Genomic DNA, 23722 nt, shown 5'->3' on the forward strand with positions numbered 1-23722 from the left:
TGCTCTGTATCTTAGCTGAAAAGTCAAGAGAAAGCCATCGAAGTATTGTATTGCCGTGCCAAGAAAGGAGCAAGTATGGCGCGCGTGTTCTCAGAGTGAGTACATGATAGAATGGTCCAAAGACCAAACCTGCATGCATCACGGCATCAGGGAAGAATCTTGGAGATGGAGGTGAGCATATTATTATTCTGTGAGCAAAACGAAGCCGCTTTGATTTGGGACAAACTTCATCGATGCTCGTAGTGGAGTGTGGGGTAGGATTAAGATACAGCTATCGTCACCTGGATCGGCTTGTGTTGGTTTGTGTGCTTGTTGGAAGAGCAGGTGACACCAGGAAAGAAAATCTAATGGAATCCACCATCCTCGGGATCGCATTTGGCTTTGGAAGTACACTACTTCTCCACTATTTCTTTCATGCACTAGCAGCTGTGATTAGTGTATTTCTTAATTGTTATTGTTCTGATAAGATCAGATTCAGTAGCAAGAGAAGCCAAGGAGAGATGCCTGTTTTGTAGGAACAAGTTTGAAGGATGCTGACTGAAACCAATTCATCTGACGTGTATTCCACCTAGATTTAGACGCCCACTTTGTTTTCTTGTTACATATAGTTTCTTTTTAGCCAATTGCAGTTTGTATATTTGTATGAATCTGCATGGACAAGAAAGTAGGCATGGTATCCTCAGAAATAATAATCATGGTTTTCGCTATTCACATGTAAATATGTATACAGAAGAATGTGAGAATACAGATTGGGGTGATCTTGTTAGTCTTACATCCTACTAATATTTTCTCTATCTAACAAACTGGAGTAGGTGCTCCAATAGTCAGACTACTTTCTAGTCTTCAGGATAAACAAGGAAAGGTTGAACTCTATACAAGTAGCTAGGACTGAGCAATGATTGCAACAACCATTTGTAGCCAAAATGGGCATCACCTTCACAGGTCATGCAGCCCCATCACCTTGCTGAATTCTTTATCATCCATGGGCTCATGGAAAAATATTATATATTCTCTTTTCTATTGGTTTTACTTGCATAACAACATGAGAACAAAAGGAAGAACAGAAGTCAAGCAAATTATTGCAGAGAAGGAATCCATCAAGGTGACCTTCCTGGTGTTTCTGAAACAAAATTTGGGTGTACTACTGGCCTGATAGATTGTGACCTTTTTCTTAAAAAGAACCCTGAGCTATTCAATAGATCTAACTGTTCTGAATAAAATAGGTGGGTTACCTGCTGGGAGGAATTGATAGAGTTGTTTCGACTTTAAAACCAATTATTTGCAAAGTTGCTACCGTATTCAGTTTTGTTTTCAGGCGAGGTCACAAAATATAAGCTCCAAGTTGTGAAGCTTATAATATATCGTCACACTAAGTGGAAGATCTGCAACGTTCCACATATTGATTTTTAGAGTCATAGAGGATCCTCATGGGGCCTCCTTCCAGAAAAGAAGCTTAATTAGGAGTCGCAGCAAAAAAGAAATGAAGGATCTCCTTGAGCAATGCTTTCCAAATATGTCACTGATAATCAGGAAGATTATACTTGGGTTAAGCATATTTACTTTAATTTTGTGTTGTGGGAGAAGAATGAGCTAACTACAGGGCTGGTGGTGCATGCTTACATAGACTAGTGATCAAACTATGAAGAGAAAAATCCCAAAGAAATAGTAGTAAATATAGAAGTTATGTACTTCCTCCGTTCGCTCTTGATCGATGCGGAGTTAGTTCAGCGCATGTGGAGAGTGGTAGCCGTGTCGATTAATACGGATCAGAGGTAGTAATAGTTAGGTAAGGGGTATAGGTTCAGTCAAATAGGTACCTATTTTCCCGACGTAACTTCAGCTAACAACTGGAACTGCATAACTCTCACATCCATTTCCTTCAATTTTCCTATAGTTTTATTTTTTTACACCCATGGTTAAATGCCATCTAGAAGATCAGATAATTGAGAAAAAGAAAAGGCACATGAAGAAAGTTATATAGTTCAGCCCATTTGTATGGGTGTTGCACTCCTTTTTGTTACTTCTCTGATGCAACCATGCACACACCCAAAACAATATGCTCATGAAATCCCTTCCCAGATTCGGATTACCACCACTGCAACTACTATTCCATAATTAAGCTCCAGTCTCCATCACCTCCTCCGTCTTTCCCGCCTTATTTGCTTGGTTTTGCTTAGTTTTTTTTTCTCTCAATATGATCTACTCCACTTTGCTCCCAGTCTTGGAGCTATCTTTGCTCCCCACCCACCACCAATTGGCCTATTGGGACTTCAATTTGAGACCAATCTGAAAGCCCCACTACTAATTTCAGTTTGCAGAATCAAACCCAACTCCCACTACTAACTAACAACTACTACTCCAATTTGTTTGATATTTATCAACCTCTAAGACATGTATATAACACTATTTTCGGAGACTCAATCAACCATTCATGCATCTTCACTTGTACAAATATTTGTGTTGGTAATAACCACCCTCGGAGAGGTGCTGGACTTGTGGCGGCACATCCCTTTCTACCCACGGCCCTCACCTTGATGCTCACATTTAGAGCATGTCTAATAGACCCCCTATTTTTCTGCCGCGTAAAACACGAGTAGAGAGCCCTATATTCACTTTCCACCGGCCGAAAACTCGTCCGAGCTAGCAGACCCCGTAAAACAGAATCCTACGGAAGATTCTGTTTTACGGGGTGGGGATACGGGTCTGCTAGCTCGGACGAGTTTCCAACCCCTCAAAACAGGGTTTTAGACAACTATTTCTGATCAAACATAGCACATCCAAAACACGTGATGCATAATTCATAGTTTTTACATCACAACGTGATCATAGCCAATGTTCAAGCCACCACCAACACCATCAATGCGATCAACCATCAACGAGTCCATCGTCAGCGCCGCCACCACTCGCCGGAGACTCACCTCGAGGAGTCGACGCACCAACAACACTTGCAGCACGAGCTTGACGCGCGAGCATCTTCCTCGCCAAGATGTCCGCCTTGGTCTCCTTCCACCACACCAGCTGATCCTCGTCCATGTCCTTGGTGCGCATCATCATGATCTCCCTCTCCTCGGCCAAGAGCTCCTTCATCGCCTTGGCTTGTTTGAGTGCGATCATCCTTGATTCCACTTCGGCCTTCACCTTGGCATCTTCCCGCCTTGCTTCCACCATGGCAAGATTCACCTCCTTCTTCTTCTCGGTCATGAGGAGTTTGGTCTCCAATGTCTTCATCGTCAATGCCTCCTTGGACTTCATGAGTTGATCCAACTTCTCCTTGAAGCTAGCTGCTTTGCCTTCTACCTTCATCCTCTCCTTGGCTTTCTTGGAGGCCTCGGGCTTGCCTTTGTTTCTCGCACTCATGTCCTCCGCTTCATCATCCATGCTGAGCATTGCTTCCTTCTTGCACTTTGGTTCACTTTCCCTCAACTTCCACTTAGGAAGATGTTGAAGCAAGGAAAAGCAATGTTGGAACTGAAATTCCTTGTGCTTGGAGCCGGCCATGTCTTTGTACCTCGGTTGAGCATAATTGGGCTGCACAACAACAATATTAATGTGATGTTTGCACATCATCAACACATAGTATGGACAACAAGAAACTTGGAAAACTTACATAGTCCTCCGACACGCATCCACTAGGGGGGTTGTCGGCCACTTGGTCCATGGCAGCACTCCAACGAGAACAAGCTGGTTTGATGGTGTTCCACCGGCCTTCAAGGGAGCGGTAGGACCTGTCGGCCATACTCTTGGTGCGAGGCTTCAGCTGGTGGTAGAGATCCTCGATGCGTTGCCAATATTGCTTGGCGGCTTGGTCCACTCCGGTGCACACATCCATCCCCACCCTACCCCAAGCACGAACCAAGGTCACATCTTCAATCTCGGTGTAGTTCGAAGTGCGTGGCTTCGGCGGCGCGACTGGATCAACCTCAACCACCTCCTCGTCATCGACCGCTTCGTCACCCTCACCCTCCTCCTCCTCGCCATGATCATCAATCCCTTCGACATTGTCCTCCCCATCGAACGCATCGATGACGGCGTCCAAGTCCATCGAGGAATAGTTGAGCATGTCCATGTACGATGTTGTGGATTCAACATCGAACACCTTGTCTACGTCCATGGATGGTGGCGGCGGCGCGGGCGTCGCCACGGATGGAACGGAGGGAGGAGGGGTCGTGGCCTTGGAGGGCGGTGGAGGCGCGAGGCAGATGCGGCTGACTGCCTTTGTCTTCACCTTGCTCAGCGGGGCACCCCTCGGCCCGGCCACCTTCGTCTTCGTCCTGCCCCCTTCTTGGCAGCTCTAGCAGTCACAGCCGGCGGAGCTGCGGCCGCCGCAGGGGCTTCGAAGAACTGCTTCGTGATCCTCTTCCTCTTCAACGGGATGGTGGCGGAGATCATGGCCGACACGTCGCCGGCGTTTGGCGGACCTTCGACGGGGACATCAACCACCGCGGGCGAAGATGGTGCACCGCCGGCAGTCGGCGGGCCTTGCGGGGATCCATGGCAGCGAGATCCGACCGCGTCGTTGCCGAGAAGGGCGGGGCGGAGGAGATCGGGCGCGGCGGTTGGGTTTTGCTGAAACCCTTCACGCGCAGTGGAGGGGGAGAATGGTGGTTTGGCCCTCTATTCCCCTTCCCGCCCCGCACAAGTAGGGGGCGAAGAGCCGCCCCGTAGCCAAAACTAAAAAAATTCGATATGGGGGCTGATTTACGGGGTCTGCTATATGGCCGGATAGAACTCTACCCCGTATATCAGCGGTTATTTTACGAGGTTGGGCCTTTTAGGAGGTCTATTAGACTTGCTCTTATAGACACGAAATTCCTCTTTCACAGACTCGTTGTGTAAAAATACATTTTAAAGTGTCAAAAAATTAAAATAAAATTTTCCATGCATATCTAGACATTCTATTCACAAGTTTTCGAGAAAATAATTATTTTTTCTGCCTCATGTAAAAAAGATAAATTTTGATGCTTCAACACGACTACGTATAGGACATTTTTGTATTTTTTATACATGCCACATAAGACATTGTTTTCCCACGAAAAGTTTATGTACGAACATAGAATGTCAGGATGTACCCCTGAAATTTTATTTTAGATTTTTTTAACATTTTAAAGTTGTTTTTTTTTTATAATAGGTGCATATGCACCTATGAGCCAAAACACCACCTTCGAGATTATCACCAATAATACTTTTGCACATCGGGTACACGGCCGAAATTTCTGAAACCACAAACGAAATTCCCTTGGTACGCGCGAAATTCCTAGTTGGAAATCGAAATTCCTCAAACCACAGACGAAATTCCTCGAACCACTGATGGTACCGGACGGAATTTCTCGAACCACTGATGAAATTCCTAGTTGTAAAACGAAATTTCTTGGGCACAGAAAAAATTCTTCGAACCACAGACGAAATTCCTTGGGTACGCACGAAATTTCTGGAACCACGTTCGGAAGGAAGGTTAACAACAACGTTTCTCTCTTGTATTTTTTTTTTTGAGAAACACAGTACAAATATAGATGCTCACGTACACACGCATACACTCATCCCTATGAACGTACTCACGTATACCCTACCCCTATGAGTACCTTCGGAAGACTGAGCCGGCGGATTGAATCTTGAAAATTGACAAAGTTACCACAGACGCCTCGCTGTCGATGGACCCAGAATAAATATTTCGCTTTTATGAGACACACAAATATTAAACTTAGGATTTGAACTCTGATGGACTGGGGTAGAATACACACCCAGACTGTTCCTACCGCACCGTGCTACATATAGGGGGAAGCTAATACCGGAGAGGGACATGCAAGATATACAAGTACACACCACTTGTGGAACCAATTAACAAAAAATATAACGTAGAGTACATATGCCTATGTTGCCAGGATCGCGACGGCTCGAAGGATCCAAATTTTCTCGAGTGAATTTCACTTTTTACCGCGTAGTTGGGGCACATATTACTCTATTTATTAACTTTTTTACTGAAATACCTCATCTGGATTATTTTTTTGCAAAATCATTTAGGAGACTCTGAACGCGGTTTTACCCTAGTTTAGCATTTTACTTGTTTTTTGTTCCATGCCTCCTCCTCGTTGTCTTAAGATTTTGAACCCCATACATCACCTCACACCTTAGGGCATCTTCAGCGGCGCGACACATTTTGATGTCCGCGAGCGTTCATTTGCGTCGCGCTGCGGACGTAGAAATGACCGTTTTTGTCCGCGCGTCCGTTTGCGTCTGGGGTCTGCTTCAGCGGGGCGACGCATTTAATTTTTTTTTTCATTTCTTCCCTCTTCTCCATTTAAACATAGTTTCAAATATAACATTTTAAAACATGATTTTACACAAACTAACACATAGTTAGGCACATGATTTACACAAACTAACACATAGTTTGAACCATGGTTGACACAAATATAAAATTTAAAAAAATAGAAGCCAGTTGTGTTGATTTCCGTATGTTCGCTGCCAGGGAAGAACATTCGAGGGCACACCCAATCACCCAAACTGGAAAATCCAGCGGGAGGAGACGGTGCCCTTGTTGGTTCTACCGAGGAAGAACAGACAGAGACCTTCACTACTGGCTTCGTCTGGCCTATAGCCAGATTCGCTGCAAAGAAAGAACACTCGACGTTCGGTGTCGGAGCCGGAGTCGTCGGTGTAGTAGTGCCTGCGGCAGGCTGTGTCGTCGAACACCTTGACGATCATCTCGCCGTCCCCCTCGTAGAGGAAGGTGAGCTGGCAGCCGGGCTCGAGGTCGAGGTCACGGGCGAACTTGTCCCACCCCGTGTGCAGGTACATCTTGCCCTGCCCGTCGAACAGGACCTCCACGGTCCAGCGGCAGAAGTTGCAGCTGGCCTCCCGTAGCTGCAAGTGCGCCGGCTCGACGCCGTCGACGAACTCGGCGAACTTGTCCGATAGCCGCTTGATGGCGAGTGGGTCGTCGTCGATGCGGAGGAGGAACTCGAAGCAGCGCTCCTCCTGCGAGGACGAGGAGGGCGCAGGCGACGGCGAGCGTGGGGCCGTAGCTGCTCCACCACGGCGGCCCCTGCCCCGGCCACGGGGGCGCCCAGGGCCGCGGCCTCGACCGCCTCGCCGGCCACCAGGACCGGCCATGGACTTCCTCGCGGGCTTGGCTGCGTCGCAGGAACACCTAGGCGGCGCTACGGTCGAGCTTTGTGGCGGCTAGCTAGGGTTTCTTTGGAGGAGTGGATGAGGAAGAAGAACGCGCGCCCCCTTTATATAGGCCAGCGGCATGCGGTGGCTGCGGGACGCGTGGCGTCGCCATTAACCTGGTTGGCGGAGGTGGGCGGCCGCTCGGCAGCCGAGGCATCGTCGTCATTAGTGGCGCAGTGTCCCGAAGCGATGCAGCGACGCAGCTTTGCAGTCGCTGGCGCGTTTGAGAAGACGCATCGACGCAGGGTCGCTGCCAGGCGGGCCAGCCGAAACGATGCAGCGACGCAGCTTTGCAGTCGCTGGCGCGTTTGAGAAGACGCATCGACGCAGGGTCGCTGCCAGGCGGGCCAGCCGAAACATCCGCCAGACACAAGCGGACGTTTCCGGACGTCCGCCGAGACGCAAACCTGGCGCATATTTGGGCCAGGTTTGCGTCTCCGCGGACGGCCCGGTCACTTTGCGTCGCCCCGCTGGAACATGCCCAGACGCATTTCCGGTCACGGCGGACGAAAACGGTCGCTCAGCGACCGTTTGCGTCGCGCCGCTGGAGATGCCCTTACCCAATCTGTCACACATCAGAAACAAGGGCAAAAATCTTCTAAAAGGGACAATCTAGACGAATTTTCACTCTGTTATAAACGCATAACTAGTGAGTAAAAATGGAATCCACTATTTTCTAACTCTAGAGGGATTAAGTAGTGCCGAGATTACAAATTTATTTGCACAGTGTTCGAAGGAAAACTGAGAGCGATCGAGAGAGAAGCAAATGAATCGAACTGTGTTCTTTATTCCATTGACAATCGGGTATTTATACAAGGTCAACCGTCGCGAAGAGGAGACGCGACTGATCGTGGGGGTGTGAGGGAGCGTCGCGTCGGTTGCCGAAGCAACCGCACGACGACGGTTACATAGGGAGGATTCCCTTTAATTAAGTAAACTAATTAAATCCTAACACTCCCCCTAATCCTTCCTTGTACTTGTGATTGATCATCCTTGGAATAATCTTCTCCAAAAACCCTGTGGGAAAAATATGAGAAGTAGTGTAGGATATGCTGGTAAAACTCCTTCAAACCCTGTGGGAAAATAAGGAGAAAATGATCCAACATATAATGATTATTGCCTCCGTTAACTCGATATGAAGTATATCCATAGAATTTAGAGGGCAATAAATATGTCGTGTATACTTTCCTAAAAACCCCGGTGGGGAAAACAGAAAATATGACATATAATCTTATGTTGATATTACCTCATTAAAAACCTTTATGAGAACCTGTAAAGTAAACTCATAAAGGGAAAAAGAGTGTAATATGATGCTTTGAACAGGAATAGTTCAGGAAGATACTCCCCCTGACTCTTGCAAATCCCGAAGTTGGCGCATACCAATTCCATGAATATATTTCTGGAACGTTGAAGTTGGTAGAGACTTTGTGAATAGATCAGCGAGGTTATCGCATGATTTGACTTGCAAGATGTTTATTTCCCCACCCTTTTGGAGTTCATGGGGATAAAACAACTTATGGGCAATATGCTTAGTGATATTGCTCTTGACGTATCCTGTTTGCATCTGTGCAACACAGGCTGCATTATCTTCGTAGATAATGGTAGGTGATTCGATAGAACCAATTCCACATGATTGTTGTATGTGGTTTATCATCCTGCGAAGCCACACACATTCGCGTGATGCCTCATATAATGCGATTATTTCAGAATGATTGGTGGATGTTGCAACTAGAGTCTGTTTCGAAGACTTCCATGATATTGTAGTTCCACCATGTAGGAACACAAAGCCGGTTTGTGATCTGGCATTATGGGGATCAGATAAATAGCCAGCATCTGTGTATCCAATCATATTGGTGTCCAGATTTCTCTGAAACTGAAAGAATAGGCCAAGATCCTTTGTGCCTTGGAGATATCTAAAGACATTCTTTACTCCCGACCAATGGCGTTTGGTAGGAGCTGCGCTGTGTCTAGCAAGTAGATTCACTGCAAATGCGAGGTCAGGTCTCGTACAATTTGCAAGATACATAAGCGCTCCAATGGCACTGAGATATGGAACCTCGGGTCCCAACATCTCTTCTCCATCATCCCTCGGCCTGAACGGATCTTTCTCTACGTCTAGAGATCGAACCACCATGGGAGTTTTAGATGGATAGGATTTGTCCATATTGAATTTCTCCAATATTTTCTGGATATAGGCAGCTTGGTGTACCATTATTCCTGAGGGAAGGTGCTCGAGTTGAAGACCCAAGCAAAATTTGGTTTGACCCAAATCCTTCATCTCAAATTCTGTCTTTAGATGATTGTGTGCTTCATCAATATCTTGTGTGTTGCCAATGATGTTGAGATCATTGACGTACACTGAAATGATGCAAAATCCTGAAGAGGACTTCTTGATGAAGACACATGGGCAATCATCACTATTGGAGTAACCCTTGCGAAGAAGGAACTCACTAAGTCGGTTGTACCACATCCGTCCCGACTGTTTCAAGCCGTATAGAGACTTGTTCAGTTTTACACAATACATGTTGCGTTTTGCGCTTGCATTCGGGACAGAGATTCCGTCAGGAACCTTCATGTATATGTCCGAATCTAGTGACCTATAAAGATATGCAGTCACGACATCCATCAACTGCATAGATAGACGATTTTGTACTGCCAAAGATATTAGATATCGGAAAGTGATACCACTCATAACTGGAGAATATGTCTCATTGAAATCAATGCCGGGTCTCTGCGTGAAACCCTGTGCTACGAGCCTTGCCTTGTATCTCACCACCTCATTGTTCTCATTCCGTTTCCGGAGGAAAACCCATTTGAATCCCACAGGGAAAACACTGGGAGGTGTAGGTATTGCTTCTGTGAATACCTTCCTTTTATTAAGCGAGGCTAATTCTGCTTGTATTGCATCCTTCCATTGAGGCCAGTCGGAGCGTTTTTCACACTCAACGATAGTCCTTGGATCATGATCATTAAGAAGGGTATTTGCAATTGTAGCAGAAAAATAAGTGTCGACAATCGTAGACTTACGGTTGAATGATTCCCCAGAATCGATATAGTTGATGGATATCTCGTGCACCGTTGATAACTCTTCGTGATTTCCCAATACGCGTGAGTCTAGGTGTTCCGATGTTCCAGCCAGTGTGTGCAAGCTGGAGCTGGGTTGTGGAGGTTGCCCTTCCACTGGGTGTATACTACCCATAAGGTGTTTGTCAACGTTGAGTTGACTTGCATCTACTGACTTTGAGGAGTTTCTCCTTACTCTCCTTTGCTGCTTGCGAGAAGCAGGATCCTGGTCAGAGGCCGTACTACTCCCCCTCTTTTTGGGAACGGGTAGTTGAGTGGTTTTAGTTGGTACCTCCACTCTTTCGGGCGCATTTCTGGCCGGATTCAAGGATTTTGTGACACCTTTTAAATCAGTAAATGAATCTGGCAGATTATTTGCAAGATGTTGCAAATTTATGATTTTCCGAACTTGTAGTTCGGTCTCTTGGGTACGTGGATCAGAGGCTGAAATGGCGATAGCATTCCAATCAATTTCCGGGCATTCTTTCTGGTACTTGAAATCTCCCCCTAATGCCGGAAAGTGTTCCTCGTCAAATATGCAGTCAGCGTGACGGGCTGTGAATAGATCCCCAATAAGAGGTTCCAGGTACTTAATAATCGACGGCGATTTGTACCCCACATAGATCCCCAGTTTCCTATGTGGGCCCATGGATGTCCGCTGAGGTGGTGAGATCGGGATGTATGAAGCACATCCGAACTTACGCAGATGGGAAATGCTAGGTTGATTTCCACGTACCAATTGCAGAGGGGAAGTACTGTGATATGCAGTAGGTCGCAATTGTATTAAGTCAGCAGCGTGTAAAACTGCATGACCCCAACACGATGTTGGCAAGCTGCAATTCATCAACAAAGGTCTTGCAATGAGTTTGATCCTCTTAATTAGGGATTCAGCCAAACCATTTTGAGTGTGGACGTATGGAACAGAGTGCTGAACTTCAATCCCCAGGGCCATGCAATAGTCATTGAAAGCACGTGAGGAGAATTCTGCAGCATTGTCCATGCGAATTGATTTAATTCGACTTTCTGGATAATGGGCCTGTAACTTAATTACTTCCCTCATTATCTTGGCAAATGCATGGTTCCGTGTGGAAAGAAGGCACACATGTGACCATCGTGTAGATGCGTCAATAAGAACCATGAAATACCTAAACGGTTCAGATAATGGTTGGATGGGACCACAAATGTCTCCTTGAATTCGTTCAAGAAATTGAAGTGGTCAGCTTGTATCTTGAGGTGCGAAGGCCTCAAAATAAGCTTTCCCGTGGCACATGATGTGCACACAAAATCTGAAGACTGAGGAAATTTGGACTCAAGCAAATTATGACCAATGGAATTGCTAGTAATCTTCCTCATCATCCCGATACCAGGATGGCCTAGGCGATCATGCCAGGTTTGGAATGCATCAACATTCTGGAAAATTACCTTGTAAGCAACATGTTCTTTTTTTTTTGCGGAGAAAGAAACTGATATTAACTTGGCAGAAATACAGAAAGGTCCACAAAGACAAAAAATTACAACCAAGCCCTTCTGCAAGCCGACTACGCCAGCACCACAGAGCCGTCGGTGGCGCGCCGTCGCAGCTGCTCCTCTTGACGCCTTGGAGCAGAAGCAGACCCCCAGCGAACGGGAAGTCGCCGATCGCCGGTCCCAAAGGACCTACCCCGGAGGCCGCCGTCGTCGACAAGCCAAGCAACATCACCATCTTCCTCAACTTTGATCGCCGGATCCGTCGTCCCAGATCCGGCCAGGGGTAAGCGTGCACGGCAGCTCCCGAGAGCTGCAGACGCGAGGAGAGCGGCCGCTCCACGGCGGAGCTCCAGAGAACGCCGTCGTCGAAGGGGATGAGCGCCGCCACCAAACGCCGCACCGGCCGCGCCTCCGCCTCCAAAGCGCCGCCGGCTGAGCTCCTAATAAACCCTACACTATTTACACACCGGGATCCGGCGTTCCCCCACCCTCCCGCTGCCGGAGCAGCCGGCGGAGGAGGGGAAACCACCGGATCCGCGGCGGCGAGGTGGGTCGGCTGGGAAGGTTTCAGAAAAATGCCTCTATTGTAAGCAACATGTTCTACGGGCTTGATGTACGTATAGTACAATCCGGACGACAGAGAAGGAATTTTTTCAAGTACTTGCTTGCCATATCCGTAATCTTTTGTGAAGAGTAGATACTCCTCTTTGTTGTCTTCATGGGTTTCGATGTGAAATCCATTCTTATGAATATCTCGATAACTGATTAAGGTACGTGAAGAATCGGGATACAACAAGGCATCCTCAAGGATCACTTGTGTACCGTTTGGGAGGGTAAATATGGCACGTCCAGTGCCAACAATTACCGTATCGCGTCCAGCGATAGTTAAAATATCTCCATTCATCTTTTTCAGAGTCTGAAAATATTTTAACTCCCTCAGTATGGAGTTTGTGGTAGCACTGTCCACAAGGCATAATTCCTCTTCCATCGGATTGTCCCCGTAGAGAACTATATATAAAAATGAAGAATTTTCAATAAGAATCCTTGATTTAAATACATAGATCACAATCTTACTATATCAAAGTGCTGATACAATATAAATGACAACAATACTTATGTTCTATTACAACATCACAAATGGACATGAATATATGAGTCACTAAGGAGGTAGCGGGACTAGTCGAAGTCTCCAAACACGTCGGTTGAGGTGTACTCAACCATCATGTCCTCCGTTCCTGCAGGGTCCTTTGATGGAAGGAGAGTAACGGCGTTGCTTGGTCCCGAGGGAACGTCTTGCGAACAGCCAGCTCCATCGGTGCCATCTGGATGAAGGTTGAAGTTGGCTTCAAACCTTTTCCCTCGAGGTGCGTTGCGTCCATGGGATTGTTGGTACAGAATGGCCAGATGCCTTGGGGTCTTGCACTTGTCAGTGGGGTGCGTGTAGCATCCACACTTGTCGCAAAGCTTAGATTTGTCAAACTTGGACTTTGCGGTGCCTTTCCCACGGTCTGAGTTTCTGGGCTTCCTGTTCCGGTTGCGCTTTCGCTTACCATTGAAGTTAGAGGGCTTTCCTTTGAAACCACCATCAAACTTTCGTCCGTTCGCGACATTCATATGAACTTCAGGTAGAGGTTGAGAACCAACCGGACGCTGAGAGCCATTCTTAGCGAGTAGCTCATCATGCTTTTCAGCCTGAAGTAAGATATGAATAAGATCGGAATAGACTTGGTAGTCGCGAGCACGGTACTGCTGCTGGAGGATTCTGTCAGATGGGAGCATAGTCGACAGAGTTTTCTCTATCTTCTCCGCATCAGTAGGTTCCTTCCCGCAAAAGCGCAGTTTGGAACTGATCTTATGAACCTCATGATTGTACTCCCCGACAGACTTAAAATCCTGGAGTCTGGATTGCACGCACTAATCCACGGGACGCAAGGGCGATCTTGATGTCCATGGCCCATATAGGGTAGTTGTGGCCGTTGAGAGCGAGTGAATCGAACTCTCGAGCCATCGTTTACCTACATGGTAAACCAGAGAATATTAATTTACATTCGTAAATTAAAATCCATCATGGTTATGTCGTAATGAACTATGCAAAATAAATGAAGTTTCAAGAAGTGGGTTTGAACTCATTAGTGTGAACCTCAAATTGTTAAGTATGGCACGTTGTAGATAATCTCCAAAAGAAAATTTGGAGTAGATCTAGCAGCATTAGCGGAGTATAGATACTCACACTTCGAATGTCTTGTGTCATAACTTAATGAAAATGTATGAGAGAGCATATTGGCAATCATAATGTCAAAATGACAATATGTAGGCTTAAACAGTAGTGGTAGATAAATCTACACACCACATCATGATCCCAAGACATCAATTTGAAGGAAATCACTTTGAATTTTGCATTTCAGTTTGCAAGAAATTTACAATCTCAATTGCAAACAGTGAATGTAATAAATCTCAACATGTGCACACACGGAAATGTATTACATCACACATTTTCAGTAATACACATAGTACTTGAACTGAAAAACAGTACTGAAAAACTTGTACTGAATTAAACAGAGTCTAAACAGGACTAAATTAGAACCACTGTTATAAGACTAATTTGCTAATAAGCTGAACTAGTACTACGAAGCAATAAAGCAAATAGCTACTAGTAGTAAATACGGAGTAGACAGCAAGGCCTGCTGGTGTCTCCGCATGCACATGGCCACGTATGCACTCTCAAAACCACGCGGAGAGCACGAGGCCGGCCGGCCGCATCAGCAATCACCGGCGACGGGTGTTCTGGCCGTCCTCTTCCTCGTCGGAGGATCCTCCAGGGAGCAGGGTCCCCGGGGCGACGCCGTTGGAGTGGCCGTTGGAGAGCCTCGCCGGGCTCCACTCCCCCGGCCGCCGGCCGGCGCGGCTGGCCTGCAGCACGGCGCGCGGCACGATGAAGCGGATGCGGCGTTGAGGAGGCTGTGCAGCGGCGGCAGAGCCTCCCGCGTCGTTGTCGAGGACGGCGTCACGCACGGCCATCGGTGCGAGTCCAGCGCTTGGCGTGGCGGACTCGACGCTTGACGGGCCGGGCTCGTGCGCCGGAGTTGGGGACGGCAGGTCCGGCGACGCCGCCTCAGGCACCACGGGCTCGGCCTCCTCCTGGACATGGATTCCCTGCTGTGCAAGCCTCGGGCAGGCCCAGCCGTGCACCGGGCAAGGCAGGGGTGGGGGCGGAGCGGCGAGGGCCGAGTCGTCGACGTCGACGCCAACGTCATCGTCCGCCGGTTCCATCTCCTCGTCGGCGTAGAGGTTTGGCGCGGCTGGTCCGGCGAGAATCCACGCCGGCAGCGGCTGTGCCTCCGGCATCTCCATTGGGGCGGATGTGGATGGGACGACTTGGGCGTTTGATGGCCCTGCGCCATCACCACCTCCGCGACCACGACGAGGGCCATGGCGGCGACCTCCATACCAGTGGAAGCCATAGCGATGGCGTTCGTTCCGGCGGAAGACTTGGCGACGGCCACCAAGATGTCGAAGGCGCTGCACATGGCGGTTGTGGCGGCGAAGTCCACCAGCACCATGGCGGCGGCGCGCGACGAGGCGGCTCCGGCGACTTTCCTGGCGAAGAAGACGAAGGAGGAATCCAAGGAAACCTCCTGCAGGCATTGTTTCTCACCTTTTCTTCTTGTTCTTGTCTCTTCCGATCTCGAAATCGCTCAGGATTGAGAGCGTGCTGATAACGTGTTCGAAGGAAAACTGAGAGCGATCGAGAGAGAAGCAAATGAATCGAACTGTGTTCTTTATTCCATTGACAATCGGGTATTTATACAAGGTCAACCGTCGCGAAGAGGAGACGCGACTGATCGTGGGGGTGTGAGGGAGCGTCGCGTCGGTTGCCGAAGCAACCGCACGACGACGGTTACATAGGGAGGATTCCCTTTAATTAAGTAAACTAATTAAATCCTAACACACAGGTCAACAAAATGTTCAAGTTTGTTATAACAGTTTGTCCACCTAATGCATTTTCTTTTGATCCGACTAAGAACTATAACTCTTTGTCAAGTCTACAAGTTTATTCATACAAATGCAATCATTGCTCACTATGTTGTAATAGTTTACTTTATTTGGGAAAATATAACAACGCCGGATCAACATTTGACGATGTCAGATGGGAACTAGAAAAATCTTAAGCAATTGATAGTTAGACCATCCGGTCAACATCAGCTCCTATTTGTCCTCCACCTTAACCCCTATACAGCCTAGAGGCGGAAAATTGGCAATGTTCTATTCTTTCGTAATCAACGAGTAAAACATACAGAGCCAAACACCGAGTATGGCATAAATACATGAATGGGTTTAAACAAGCTAACCCTTTCTCGAAAGTTCAACACAAATTAGCATTATCATGATTTGTTTTGTTCAAGCTAATCAATCCTTTTGCAGCTAGCCTGCCCCTAGGGTATCATGCTCAATAGAATGAAGGCCCCTGGCGTCAAGAAAAATAGATAGTTATGGAATCATTTTTGAAAAAAGATTATTTTATACTAAAGTGTTCCAAAAAATAGTTTTCAATAGAAAATATACATTAATATCAAAATGATACTACCAACCACATGATCTCAAGAGCCTATTAAGACATCGAAAACACGCACAACATTTACAAGAAGGAGTTAGGTTTTCCATTTTTCACAGTTACACGAAGCACCCTCACGTGGGAGTGGTGATATTGGCGGCCCAAAAATAACGAAATTGGGATCGATCTTCCTTGCAATACATACCGTATACCGAAGATCCAAATTAATTATGGCTTTACTAGTTAGTCGACTCTTAAACATGGGTAGAAATTGGGATCGATCTTCCTTGCAATACATACCGTATGATTGCATTAGATTCGTGCTATTATGAGTTGCAACATGGGTTGTAACTGAGATTTTTCTAATTACATGCGTAGACCGTGATTCGTGCTCGTCATTAGTTGCGACAAGGGTTGCAAATGCTCCAGAACATTAGATTGCTTTGTGATCTGTTATAGTCACGAGTTGCATCATGCATGGACTGTAACTGAGTTTCTATGATATCACCTAACCGAGAAATTAGTCATACCAATTAATTACTCTACCGGGAGAGGGATATGATCCACTAAATATTTCACTACTGTATATGTATACATTATGCACTAGCAGCTACTCCTAGCAGATAGGCAATCATCTGAGTCAAGCACACCTAAGAAAATAAGAGGATATTGTCGATGATCGCGGCCTCGCGGTCACTCACTCACTCTCTCTATTTTAAATAGCTGGTCATAGCTAGGTTATAGCCTCGCTATAGTCTTTCCCGCATGCTGCTATAGCCTGACTAAAGGTATCAAAGTCCTTAAATAGCCGGTTATAGCCGAGCTACAGCTGTTTTGAAAAAGCTCGCGGCTATAGCCTATAGCTGGCTATTTAAAACCATGCTCACTCGACTGACACGCACCAACAGGACTTAGGACGTATCCGCTCGTGCAAACACCAAGAGAACAAGCTGACGTCGCTTTCCAGAGTGCACCCACGCCGCGCAACCGTGAGAGGCGGCTTAAATCTCCGGCTACTTATACCCCTCTTTCTCCTTCGATTGTCGCATCGCCACAACTCACAATCTCTTCCTTCCAGCCTCCTCTATGACCACTACCATGCTGAGCCCGCTGAGGTACCTGGCCGGCACGGCGGGCCCGAGCGGCTTCGGCTCGCGCACCACCGCCGAGGAGGCCACGGACGGCGCCGGCGACCTGAGCCACATCACCGCCATCGTCACGGGCGCCACGTCGGGGATCGGGGCGGAGACGGCGCGGGTGCTGGCCAAGCGCGGCGCCAGGCTGGTCCTCCCGGCAAGAAACCTCAAGGCGGCCGAGGACGCCCGCGCGCGCCTCCTCGCCGAGCTCGGCCCCGCCACGGACGCCGGCCGCGTCGTGGTGCTGCCGCTCGACCTCTCCTCCCTCGGCTCCGTCCGCCGCTTCGCCAGGCGCTTCCTCGCCCTCCGCCTCCCGCTCAACCTCCTCATGTACGTCCGGACGGCCGGCCGCCCGGCCACTCTCCCCATCTTTGCCGGCGATCACTGTATAATTAGCTAACTCATACCGTGCATGCATGTGCAGCAACAACGCGGGGCAGTTCGCGGACCGGTTGGCGGTGTCGGAGGACGGGGTGGAGATGACGTTCGCCACCAACTACCTGGGCCACTTCCTGCTCACCAGGCTGCTGCTGGGGAGGATGGCGGAGACGGCGAGGGACACCGGCGTCCAGGGCCGCGTCGTCAACGTCTCATCCACCGTCCACACTTGGTTCGCCGCCGCCGACGACCCCTTCGCCTACCTCCACCGAGTCACCCGCAAGACCACGTACGTCGAACGTCACCGTGCTTAACTTGAGATTCACGTGAGTTAATTTGGTCGAACCTTCCAGGCCGTACGATCCGACGAAGGCCTACGCCCTCTCCAAGCTCGCCAACGTGCTCCACACCAACGCACTCGCCGAGCGTCTCAAGGTAATTCATCTCTTCATCATCTCTCAGAGCTTAATCACCTTAATTAACATCTTAATTAACCATAGCTTTGCTGCTTCTTGTTAACTTTGACACCTACAGGAGATGGGCGCGAACGTGACGGCTAACTGCGTCCACCCCGGCATCGTCAGGACACGCCTCATCCGCGACCGTGCCGGCCTCGTCACCAGTACGTCTCCTTCTCTTCTCACCTTTTCCCCAAACTGTTTTCAAAAATACCATCGATCGTCGCATGTGAGGCCGGCATGTGGGCCCAGCGTCACTCACACGATGAGCTTTCCTACTCGATCAAGCGAGTGATACAATAACCTCAATAGTTACCCGAATAATCCTACTAGCAAATGTTCTTATACGTACACTGGAACAACTTTTGCAGATACAGTGTTCTTCCTGGCATCCAAGCTCCTCAAGACGGTTCATCAGGTCAGTTACTCGCCTTATCCAATTCAGCTGATCAACAGTCTTTGCTATGACCACTCACCCTTGTATGTCCATCGACGCAGGCAGCCGCAACGACATGCTACGCGGCGGTGCACCCAGCGGTGGCGGGGGTGTCGGGCAAGTACTTCGCGGACTGCAACGAGGCGTCGCCGTCGAAGCTAGCGTCCAGCTCCAAGGAGGCCTCCAAGCTGTGGAGCTTCTCCGAAGGCATCACCGCTGAGAAGGAGAAGCAGGGCGTTGTCCATCCCACAAGCTTCAGGCTCCAGGTTCAGAACTCCAACGCCGACCGCGGCATGGCTATCGCCTAGGAGGCGTCGCACCGGAAATTTTGATGTTGCTGGCGGCAAACAGCTTCAAGAGGCCTGTAACAAGGAACCTAGATGATAGTTTCAGAAACTGCTATGGGTAGTGTTAGCAGTAGTGGCATACGTATCAGGGTATAGCTGTAAATACATACCATATATGTATACTGTCAGTATAATGTTAGTGTGTATCAGAGCTTTCTATGCAGATATCAGTGTCTCACGTTCTTCCCTGTCCATCAATCAGAATAGAATAGGTTAGATTACAGATCAAATGTTCAACTCCACCACCATGTAATAATCATTTCCATTGAGCTAGATACTCTTCTTTTAATTGGGCCCTTGAATTAGTGGAATTCACTGTTCGCACGTCATCTAATCATGCCTGGCATCGAATTGCTTGTCTGCAACTGAAGAAAAAAAGGGGGCCTTAGATTTGGTTCTCAATCTCAAATGGAGCAGCTTGCAAATTCTATATCTCATTTTGCACGGGTAGGAAAAGTCGGCAACATAAAAAAAGATGCGGAAGATGCTTCATTAACACAAAAAACACTTGTTAACCATCTGCTTTATGTTCCACTAGGAGGAAAGCTCCTTTTTTAGCTAGCCCTAACACATCAGGAGATTGGAAGAATTAAGCAGGACATCTGCTAGCAATCATTTCCCTCCTGCTATCACAGAAAAAAGCACTTTCTTCTAATTAAGCACATAACCAGACCTACTATGTGTACTTAGCCAAGTGCCTGGAATGATTTAAGATATGATTAGCGCAAGATTGGCCTAATGATGGCTGCAATCAGTTGAAGATAAAAGCTAAAGAGGCCAAGAAGATTCCTGTGCCACAACGGGACAACTAATGAATGCGCCGCTTTCACAGAAGTTGCCAAATCCCAAATGGTTTCGTTTTGATTAGGAATGAAGTTGGCTAATGATGTAATGAGTAGCTGGGTTAGGATGACCCATAATTTAGTGTTATATTTGAAGCAAGCAGTTCAGTGAAGACAATTGATATCTATCAACTAAATTTCCCAACCTATCTGATTGACCACTTCATTAAGTTGTACAGGAATCCTAAAGAATGACTGCTAAAGAAATATAGGAACAAAATGGCGAACACCAAAAAAAAACATTTCAATTATTTTATTTAGTTTATCGAAATTAATAACTGTGAGGTCTGGATAAAAAGACCATCAGTCTATTTGCTTATTAAAGAGGAGCTAGCATTTTTGGCCATACAACCTGGAAAGCACGCCATGGAACAAAGTCTTTCAGGATCCATGCTTAAGCAGTTTGTGGAGCAAAAGGGGCATATACCAGACCGGATTGGAACTGGGAGTTGCACACTCAGTCTAGAAACTCTGAACCTGGTTTAAAAAGTAATAATAAGGAAAATAAAACATGAGTATCAGTCATTATAGGCTTTAACTTTTCTTTTTACACTGCAGATGTTCAGTTGCAACATGAACTCATGAACTATAATCTGGAATATCTCCACACCGGTACAATTATTAGATGACTTCGGTGATTTTAGATGAGGCAATGAAGATACTACAAGAGAACTGGTAGTATATAACCTGGGTGACTGTTTACAACACACAAGAATGAGAAATTGGTTCACATATACCTGGTACCAACCAGCTAATTTTACTCTTACAGTCTACACCAAAATGATTCAATTATTGGGTAACCTTACAAGCTAATACAATTGCCACCATTATCTGTCCTTGCCTTCAGCCTTCTAACTGCTGTTTTACTGCGATAACACCACATCTCAAATGCCTCAGTGAGGTCAGGATATCTGAACTGGTCTGCTTTCAGCATCCACTCGGACAGGATATCTGACTGATCACCTGAAGGCAATGCTAAAATCATAGAAACCATTGCACTCTCAATATTCTGACACAAGTCCGCATCCATCTGAGGAAACGCCTCGTCTTTCGTCTTACCATCATCAAGGCAGCACTTTGTCATTCGGATGTACGGAAGCCATGCCTTCAGCAAACGGGCTCTGGATGCTGACGGGAGAATAACAGAGCCATAGCCAACAGCATCCAAGGCCTTTCCTGTCACTTCAATAAGCTTTACCTTGACAGCCCACAGACCTGAGCTATACTTCTTGTCCTGAACCACGGAGATAACATGATCTGAGGTTTCTAACCAGCCAGAAACAAACTCGGTCATCATTTCAATCCTTGTCAGGACATTGGTTATCCAGTCAATGTCAACTAAGCTACGCAGGATCCTTTTCTCTGCTTGTTCAGGTGATTGATCAAACTCCGAGGCCAGGAGATCTACTCCAGTTATAAATGTTGACAACAGTTTTGTCAAACCTTCCCTCAACACAGACCTTATACCTTCATCCATCATAACAATAGACGGGTCGTCACCGTCGTGGAGCATGAAGTCAATTTGCTCTTGGGCAGAAGTCTTGAGGTCATCAAAGAAAGGAGCAAATGAACTTTCCATGGACGTAGCAAAACGTATTGCGGAGATGAAAACCTTCTTCACAGCGCTTTCACTGGGAGCTTGCAAACGGACTAACAAAGGTTCAGCTTCTGGGCCCAGGTTCTGAGCTAATTGTAAAATCTCTTCCTCCTCCTTTTCATCCCAGGAAGCAGATTCAAGATATGCAACACAGCCTGCGATAATCAACCTACATTTGAGAGAGGTTGATGCCCGAAGAACGCCGAGAGCGGACTTAACAGAGTCAAACGACTCTACAATCGTTTCCCACCGAAGATACATCAACTTCAACACCTTGACATAATGGTCATACTCAACTCTTGGGCACTCAACTTCAACACATTTATTAGAACGGATATCACTCCGACCAAGCAAGCCTGCAAAATAACTGCTACCCACTGAAAGGACAGACGAGTGGCAAGGGAACCATTCCGGCTGCTCGCCAATCTGTCTAAAGCAGACACGGATATCGCTTGTAGCCTCATCAGCGAACTTGTATTCGTCGCCTTCTTTGACATAATCCATATTTGAACTACGAAGTACACAGTGGAGATCACCAGCAATGATTTTCCATGTTTGCTTGCAACAGAAACTCCACAAGCCTGCGGAAATAATGGAAACACGATGAGTTGATTTGACTGCTGGTACAAAACAGGAACTCTGGTTATAAATCCTAGTACAACATTACTACCAAAGCAAGCAATATAATTCTCAACCTCCCATAACCGATATACAGTGGAACCTTCCTTTTTGTGCACTTTTGTCTGCAATAACCTTCTCAGTTATGGGTACTATCGGCACCGGAATTCAAAAGCAAATAAATGATACACTTCTCGACGTCCGGTAACCACTACATGAAGCGATAACTGAGTCCGAATCTGAGTTAGAGTAGGCAGTCAGACACTCGGTTATTTGGATAGTTTCTTCTGGAATAACCCATTCTGGCGGTACTAACTAACGGCACTAGAACAACGAACCGTTTCTACGCATTTATTTTTTTAAAATCACAAATCGTTCAGAGTGAACACTTGGCATGCCCATAACCGAGACGAAACAACTTCCACCACTAGTCTGCTCCGAAAAGAGACACCCCATTTCATGACATTCCTGCAACAAAACCCGCCTCCGGTAACCACAACATGAAGCGATAAGTGTCTGAATCTGAGTTAGAGTAGACAGTCAGACGCTCGGTTAACCATGGAAGTACGGAACCTTCCTTCATTTGGATAGTTTCTTGTACAATAACCCATTTTGGCGGTACTAACTAATGCCGCTAGTCCGAATCTGAGTTAAGAGTATATAGTCAGACTCTCGGTTAACCATGGAAGTATGGAACCTTCCTCTTCTCGCAAAAGTTTCTTCTGCATTAAACCCAATTTGGCGGTACTAACTAACGGCATCGGAACTCCGAACCGTTTCTACGCATTTTTTTAAAATCACAAATCGATCAGAGTGAACACTTGGCATGCCGATAACTGCGATGAAACTTTGACTTCCACCGCCAGTCTGCTCCGAAAAGAGCCGCCCCATTTCATTGCATTCCTGCAACAAAACCCGGCTCCGAGCAAAATCCGATACGCATGTGCTGTAAATCCGTGGGCATCGAGCTAGCAGACGCTAAGGCTAGCCAACAGGCAAGCCGAAGTCGAGATCGAGAGGTGCGTCGCACCATCTGCAACCAGTGGATTCGAAGGCATCCTCCAACCCAGCCAACCCGATTCCTACGCGCTCCTCGGGGAACAAGATGGAGGGGTGCGTCACGAGGAGGCTCTACCTGCACGTCCTAACCCTAGGTTCTAACGACGGAATAACCCCAGATTTAAGCGGCGGCGGCGGCGGCGGCGGCGACGGCGATCGGCAAAGGGGGAGAAATCAGCAGCCGGCCGGGAGGATGGATGTGTGGGTGTGTGGATCGGGGGCGCAGTACCTCCCGCGGCTGGATGATCGGCGGCGAGGGCGCCCTGGGAGGCGGGCGGACGAGGGTACGGCCGCCGTCGCCGATGAGGGGGAAGCGGTGGGCGGTAGAGGCTGCAACTTGGGGAGTTGTGGAACGTGGAAAGGGGGTGTGCACGGCATATGGAAATGCAGGCTCCATCTCGGCCGATTGTGCCGCCGCGTGGCGTGGGCCAGCGGAGTTCGCAGATATCTATGCCCACGTCCACATTTCCAGCTAGGGTTCACATGGCACCCAGGTTTAAACCGAACTTTTTCCACGTCCACACAGGCACATATGTATGTCGACGCAAAATTGTTCAAGCCAAGAGATGCATTACTACTTTGTTCCTACACTCTCTTTT

At 47.5% G+C, this 23722-nt stretch overlaps 3 protein-coding genes across 3 annotated transcripts; 1 reads left to right on the plus strand and 2 right to left on the minus strand.

The window, feature by feature from the left end:
* Window positions 1-2865: 2865 nt before the first annotated feature.
* LOC127316261 (uncharacterized) lies at window positions 2866-4066 on the minus strand. Its single transcript, XM_051346664.1, has 2 exons — window positions 3608-4066; window positions 2866-3528 (listed from the first exon to the last, which is right to left on the minus strand). The coding sequence occupies exons 1-2, from the start codon at window positions 4064-4066 to the stop codon at window positions 2866-2868; spliced, it is 1122 nt and encodes a 373-aa protein (XP_051202624.1).
* Window positions 4067-17292: 13226 nt separating this feature from the next.
* LOC127311494 (short-chain dehydrogenase TIC 32 B, chloroplastic) lies at window positions 17293-19174 on the plus strand. The gene is made up of 6 exons (XM_051341929.2): window positions 17293-17718; window positions 17813-18055; window positions 18120-18201; window positions 18301-18388; window positions 18596-18642; window positions 18723-19174. The coding sequence occupies exons 1-6, from the start codon at window positions 17339-17341 to the stop codon at window positions 18966-18968; spliced, it is 1086 nt and encodes a 361-aa protein (XP_051197889.1). The 5' UTR covers window positions 17293-17338; the 3' UTR covers window positions 18969-19174.
* A 1334-nt stretch (window positions 19175-20508) lies between these two features.
* Window positions 20509-23509, minus strand: LOC127311493 (BTB/POZ domain-containing protein At3g05675). The gene is made up of 2 exons (XM_051341928.2): window positions 23353-23509; window positions 20509-22027 (listed from the first exon to the last, which is right to left on the minus strand). The coding sequence occupies exon 2, from the start codon at window positions 21948-21950 to the stop codon at window positions 20652-20654; it is 1299 nt and encodes a 432-aa protein (XP_051197888.1). The 5' UTR covers window positions 21951-22027; window positions 23353-23509; the 3' UTR covers window positions 20509-20651.
* Window positions 23510-23722: the final 213 nt, after the last annotated feature.

Source organism: Lolium perenne, chromosome 7 (assembly GCF_019359855.2).
Source record: "Lolium perenne isolate Kyuss_39 chromosome 7, Kyuss_2.0, whole genome shotgun sequence".
NCBI lineage: Eukaryota > Viridiplantae > Streptophyta > Magnoliopsida > Poales > Poaceae > Lolium > Lolium perenne.

Coding starts and splice junctions, on each gene's coding strand:
- LOC127316261 (XM_051346664.1), bottom strand. CDS start 4,066: ATGGACATGCTCAACTATTCCTCGATGGACTTGGACGCCGTCATCGAT. Junction 3,529..3,607: donor GATGCGTGTCGGAGGACTAT/GTAAGTTTTCCA, acceptor GTTGTTGTGCAG/CCCAATTATGCTCAACCGAG.
- LOC127311494 (XM_051341929.2), top strand. CDS start 17,339: ATGACCACTACCATGCTGAGCCCGCTGAGGTACCTGGCCGGCACGGCG. Junction 17,719..17,812: donor CTCCCGCTCAACCTCCTCAT/GTACGTCCGGAC, acceptor ATGCATGTGCAG/CAACAACGCGGGGCAGTTCG. Junction 18,389..18,595: donor CCGTGCCGGCCTCGTCACCA/GTACGTCTCCTT, acceptor CAACTTTTGCAG/ATACAGTGTTCTTCCTGGCA.
- LOC127311493 (XM_051341928.2), bottom strand. CDS start 21,950: ATGGATTATGTCAAAGAAGGCGACGAATACAAGTTCGCTGATGAGGCT.